The following is a 6,496-nucleotide window of genomic DNA, read 5'->3' on the forward strand; positions in this document are numbered from 1 at the left end:
CAGCATGATCCGTAACTACATTATGTAGGGAATTCCATTGATTGTATCTAATGCTTGAGCTACCATTTCTAGAGTTTATCTTACCAAGTCTCCCATGAAAGCCTATGAACCTTCTAGCCTTCACTCCACCAATAGATGGCTTTTTAGGGACACAATTGCCATCCTTAGACTTTGAAGACCTAGTTCAATAACAACATTACCACCATATAGATCAATTGCAGATATGACTTTTTCAGTCTTTGTTTTAATATTTGTTCTAACTGATAATGGCTTCAGCTTCCATGCAAATCCTATATAAAGATGAACAAGCTTTTCAATTATCCTACAAAGCGCATGAAGTGCACATATATAAGCATTCACTAAAGAAATATCCAGGACTGGCTTAAACTATGGATCCTTGTTGTGCATAGAGAGAGCTCTATTCCAATTGCTTGAGTTCAACTCTATGGCGGGGGGGAGGGGACATGCAATATAGACAAGGAGATTTGGAGTTGGCTCCCTTTAATACATTGTATATACATTTGAGTGTTTTTAAGTCACGAGCTATGTGCCACCCAATCTTATAGTTCCCAAATCCTTCAACAAATAGCTATTCTCCTGCTTGTTGTTTGTTAATAATATCAGGTATTGGTGTTCGATAAAAAACCCAATACAATATATTAAAATCCTTTGTATCTATTTTAAATGCTTCTAGCCACCAGCTGTTGTGTTTTGATTGAATACTAAATGACATTGAGTGATTGCAGTTATCTAATCAAAGTGCTCTATTCATCAAGGTAATAGAGACTCTCTCTAGTTTTGTGCATTTCAAAATCTCACTTTCATCAAGTTTAACCACAAATTTGGCCAATCCTTATCACCTCTTCTAGTGACAAGTCATAGAATCTAATCATTAGATATTGTAGGGTGAAAAAGTCAAGGAAAATATTATTAAACTAATTAAATACAACTTCCTTTTTTTGGCCCTTGAAGCTAGCCTTGATATAGAAAGGCTCAACTAGAATCTCCATCACTTTGTTATTCACTCTTTGTTTGATAGTTCTAACCACAGATGGCCTTAGAAGTATGCAATTGTGTACTTGTCCTTGCTTCATATTTGATTGTAAAAGCTAAAAAAGTTGTATATAAGTATCTTGACTGATACGAATACTATCTAGTGTCTTATGTACTAACTCAGGCCAAAGAATGATCCTTTATAAATGACTCAAAGCATTGTTTCTTTGCATTTTTAAATTTCTTCTTCAAAATGTCTTTTGAAACTGTTGAAGGAAGAAGATGATAATAAAACTGAGATGCTTTTAAATAATCTCTTTCACTAGCATTTAGTTAAAGAAGAGACCTAAACAAAATCATCATAATTAATTATATACAAAATCATATTTAATATTTTTAAAGTGAAAAAAATGTACCTTGCTGCTTGGATTCTTTTACTACAACCACCTCCTCCTCGTTTGAGATTCTCAGCATTTTAAAGAGTCTTTTGTCGATTTCGAAGGCCTAAAATAGTTTGCTTTAATTGATAAGATTTGATAGATTTCTCCAACAAAGGACTTCTTTGTTGATGGCCCTCTAGCTTTTGCAACAACTCGTTGTTATCTTTTGATAAAAGATGGTTCTCCAATCTGAGAACATCCTTTTCTGCAACCAAGTTAAGTGTATAACCTAGAAACCCATTGTAACCATTACCAATGAATCTCATCAATGAAGGGTTATTATAGAAAGACGCAGTGCTATTTTTGCTAGGATCTTTAGGATAGAGACTGTTATCTAATCAAAGATCAAGATTTTTATTTTCTTTAAACCTGCGAATATGCTTCGTAGACTTTGTAATAGTAATGGGTTCTATTCTCTTCCTTATTGGTTTGTACTCACTATCCAACTCAATATGAAGATGATAGAGAGGTATTTTACTAGAGCTACAAGGATCATTGGATGACTAATCCATAGCTAAGGATGTGATTAGAAAATTTGATTGAAAAACTATGCGAATTAGAAACAAAAAGAAAAACAAAGAAGAAACTAGTAAGGATGGGAAAGAAAGAAGCGAGTAAGAATGGAGGGAAGTAATCAAACGTTGAACGAAATTCAAATTGAATATTAGTTTTCACTTTAATGAGGATGAGTATTATGGCAATCTTTGTCACATTTATAGCAGCCTAAATTTCTAGGTTTGATGTGATGACGAGAATATCATGGCAATGACTTATTAATAATTTTTTATATATTTACTTATCAAAATATAAAAGTGTTTAAAAATCTAAAAAATAAAATTTTTATTTTAAAAAATATTTACTCTCTCTAGTATCCCTTACAAGGGATTTTTGAGACCTCAAAACTTCCCTAATGATGTAACGAACTTATGGTCATCCTTAAAAAGTAGAGATGAGAGGTTGAGCTTACATGGCAAGTTTAATGTCAAGGATGTTCTTTTTGGAGATCGTGGGCAACTCAACGAAGGTTTGGTAGAGCTCTAAGATGTTATTTGAGTTGTGGTCTTAAGACACAAGCATTTAGAAACGTCAATATTTTTTGAAACATCTCAATGATAGTACCTTTAAATAAACAAGCTTATAAGAATAGGTTTTTGGTGGCACTTGAGAGGCTTCGGAAGCTTTGTATATTTAGAGCTCCAGTTAGACTCCTTACAATATATAATTAATTTTTCAAGTGCTTCCATTTTATGTAGGTCACATAAACATTTTCTTCATTATAATACCATCTTCCATTATTTTGTAAAAGGAAGGATGCTAAAACTAGCAAGATGTTTAAAATTACTTAGCTTATACATTTGGCATTGTTAATAGAGGACACATCTTCATAAATTTACAAATATTACAATAATTTTATAGAGATATAATTAAAAAAAGCTAATTCTATATGTGGTATTCGTGTGGATGTTCCAATACCTTTTTCTTAGTTGATGCATAAGATTGGGCATTGCCTTGCTTTTCTTACTTGTTTCTCTTTTTATTAGATAAAAAGCAAACAAAGAAAAACGGGCTCACTATCATTGGGAAGAGCATTACCTACCCTTGAGAGAGAGAGAGAGAGAGAGAGAGAGAGAGAGAGAGAGAGAATCATTTTTTTGAAATTCTTTGAAATAAATCATTCTTTCTCTAAAAGCAAGATATTCACATATTTCAAGACAAAGTAAACCATTTAATTAAAGTTAACAATGGGTAATTCTCAAAGACCTACAAGGGCAATGCTAATAAAGAACTTCAAAGGAGGATAAATTTATTTAATTATTGAAAACTTTAAAAAAGAGAAAATTTGTCGACAAAATGATGATAGGATGCACGTGTAAAACGATCGTTTGATTATGTCGCGACGACTTACTGAAGACTGAGAGAGAGAGAGAGAGAGAGAGAGAGAGACGCATCTGCTACGGTAGCAGACTGCAGAGCTACCCCATACAAAGAAGATCAAGACTGCCCTTAGAGCGATGTCGGGATGCTCTGAGGATGGCTGAACAGGTTTGTGGGATCGACCCGCCCTTTGATCCTCACAAGCCGCTCGAAGTTCCCCCCAAAGTACCTCGGCCCTGAGGCCCTTCCATCCCCCAGATCCAGATCGATGTAGTTGACATAAGCCGCCCTCGCAGGAGACTCTGTGACATAAGGTCCCATATACCCATAAAGCTTCCTCAGCCATGCAATCAGGGCATCATCAGGTGACCCTGTCTCATTAGCCCATGTGGCTTGATATTGGATCACATACAGGTTCCCTGCTCTGTGTGGAAATGCAACAGCATCTGGCTTTATCGTGTCCATCACACCCCCATATGGCTCAAAGATCATCCATCCCCCTGTGTTCTCCTCCATTATGTCGAAAGCCCCTGACAATGCCTGGCTTGTTATTGCAACCTTCACATAGTCTGACTTGGCTTTGAAGTAGTTTCTCCTCGTTTGCCGCCTGCTCAGAAGAGCAATCGGACCCTCCTGTCCCACGGCAGGGTCTGAGACTCCAGCAACACTTGCGACCGCCTGTGTCAACAGAGCAGGACACATGTATGCATCAATCTCTAAGGACACACTAGTGCAACTGGAACAGTAGGTATTCATGCACACACAAACATGGACCAGCAGACATACATGCACCCCACACAAAACATCTTCAAAATCGCAGATTAGCAAGAATTGTGAATGTTTCTAACAAGGTATTGACAACTAGCCTTTACCTCAATCCAACTTCCTTGCTTGCAGTTTGAGGCTGTTAGACCCAAGGAGGGTAAGATTTTGTTCACAAGAGTTACTGTATCATTGATGGTTCCCAAGTACTGTCCATAAATGGAGGAACCCATATCAGTGGTCGATCCACTGGTGATCCCAGCCATGTACATAGCCACAAACAGCTCCCATGGAGCGTTGGGGGCAGTGCTCTGCCATTGGTACGCGAGATCTGCAATGGCTTGCTTTCCTGTTTTCCAGATGCTGAAAGTGGTGATGACAGCAGGGACAGGCACAAGCTTGAGTTTCCAGGCCACCACAATGCCCCAACTGCCCCCACCACCTCCCCTAAGAGCCCAAAAGAGGTCACTGTCCTGAATACTGACTCTCTGGAGGAAGGTCCCATTGGCTAGCACCATTTGTGCCTCCCTCACAGTGTCAGCTGCAACACCATACTTCCTTGACAGCATTCCAAACCCACCACCTGCAATGTGGCCGCCTACCCCAATGGTTGCACAGGTCCCTGCAGTGAGGCCATACTGGGATGTCTTAAGAGAAATGGCATAGTGAACCTCACCCAAAGTAGCCCCTGCTTCCACCCACACAGTCTTGGACGCTGTGTTGACAGTCACAGCATTCATGTTCATGAGGTCAAGTATGACAAAGGGGGCAGTGGCAGTGGAGGAGATGCCCTCATAGCTATGGCCGTTGCTGCGGACGCGGATTGCATATTCAGCTGCGCGGATGCAGGCCCAGGCATACTGGACCTGCTTGGGGGAGGAAGGGAGGACAATGGCAGCTGGTTGGGGCACCCCGGGCTCAGTGAATCTGAGGTTCTGCAACGAGAATTGGAGCAGAGCAGAGAAGGTGGAAGGGGTGGACTGAGGGGTGGTGAAGTTGAGTATGCCTTTGCTTGTGAGGCAGGAGGTGAGGCTATTCACAGTGGCAGCTGCATGGAGCAAGGGAGGGAAGGAGGAGAGGCAGAAGAGCGTTGTTATGATGAGTCCTGCATGGACAGGGGATCGGTGATGGTGAGCTGGATTCATTGCAGAGTGTGGGGTTGGAACTCTGTACTGGCTGAATGGGGAGAAGGCTGGTCAGTGATGAGAAGTAAAAAGGGCGGAAAAAAAAGATCGGGAGTGTAGCCATATCAAATGGTTATTGCTATATTTCGACTTTCCACTCAATCATTATACTTTGAAAGTATTGAAATAAAGTTGTAAATTAGCCACATTTAGCATACGTCAAGGTATGATCACCATCCAAATATGGTGATTGTTGTATGTTTAAATGATTATCCAATGATATTTTTATTATCATATTTAACAAAGTCAAAACAACTTTGTTGTAGGTCTTGTAGCTTTCCACATCAGTTTGTGATCATGGGAAAGTCTATTTTGCATCATTAGCATTCCAAATATGAATTATCTCCAATGGCTTTCCTATAGCTTTCCCTTTATGAGTTCTTTCTATATAGGAACACAATAATGGTATTTCTTAAATTTTACCATGATATGCTTTACAATGTGCCTTAAAACTTAAAAGGGCATTTTGAGTATACTATATTTGAAGGATGTGTCTTGCATATGGTGTATGTGTAATGATATCTTTGTATTTTTAAAATATGCATGTCCTTTACTTTTTGTAAATGAGACAAACAATTGAATGCACACAAGGGGGTACGTCCCCTCCAAATAGTGGCCAAGAGAGTAGGCAACCATGACACCAGCATACATACATTGGTGTGCAATCCAAATGAAAAACAAACTTGATCACACTGGGATCCTCCTCCTTGGTGGTCCTACCAAGACAAGAGACCAAGGGAGTGTCTTAGTGGGCAAGAGCCTAGATATACACAAACACATAATGTGAGTATAGATGTCAAACAAAGCGATGCACCCAAATAGACTTGAATCAAGAACCTCAAGATTATGATCCCAAGCATCACTACTAGGTCATCACCTTTGGGACAAGTACACATGACTTTAATACCTAGATTTGGTACCTATGACTTAAAAACCTTAGATTTGGCCTTTTATTGTCAATATATATTATCTTGTAGTAGTGTTCATTAGTTCCAACTAGATTTGTGTATTTTAATGTACGAGAAAAAGGTGTTGAGTATTTTGTGTATGCATAGCTTTCACTAAAGGTAAATTCTTATTTTTAATCAAGAATAGCAAAAAGATAACAACTCAATTTACATAGTGATAGCCACTAAATCCAAGTGACATTATCCCCTCATAGCTTGTAACTAGAGCTTGAGACTTATTAATGGTGTCCTAGAAACTTGACCCCAAGTAATTGTGTCTTACAATTTATCCTTG

General features: G+C 38.7%; 1 protein-coding gene across 1 annotated transcript; it reads right to left on the reverse strand.

The window, feature by feature from the left end:
* Nucleotides 1-3,223: 3,223 nt before the first annotated feature.
* Nucleotides 3,224-5,297, reverse strand: LOC148024597 (berberine bridge enzyme-like D-1). The gene is made up of 2 exons (XM_087694219.1): nucleotides 4,181-5,297; nucleotides 3,224-3,986 (listed from the first exon to the last, which is right to left on the reverse strand). Exons 1-2 carry the CDS (start codon nucleotides 5,213-5,215, stop codon nucleotides 3,438-3,440), a joined length of 1,584 nt encoding a protein of 527 aa, XP_087550345.1. The 5' UTR covers nucleotides 5,216-5,297; the 3' UTR covers nucleotides 3,224-3,437.
* Nucleotides 5,298-6,496: the final 1,199 nt, after the last annotated feature.

The sequence above is a fragment of the Lygodium microphyllum genome, chromosome 15 (genome assembly GCF_053477565.2).
Source record: "Lygodium microphyllum isolate KBCC chromosome 15, Lygodium_microphyllum_v1.1.10, whole genome shotgun sequence".
NCBI lineage: Eukaryota > Viridiplantae > Streptophyta > Polypodiopsida > Schizaeales > Lygodiaceae > Lygodium > Lygodium microphyllum.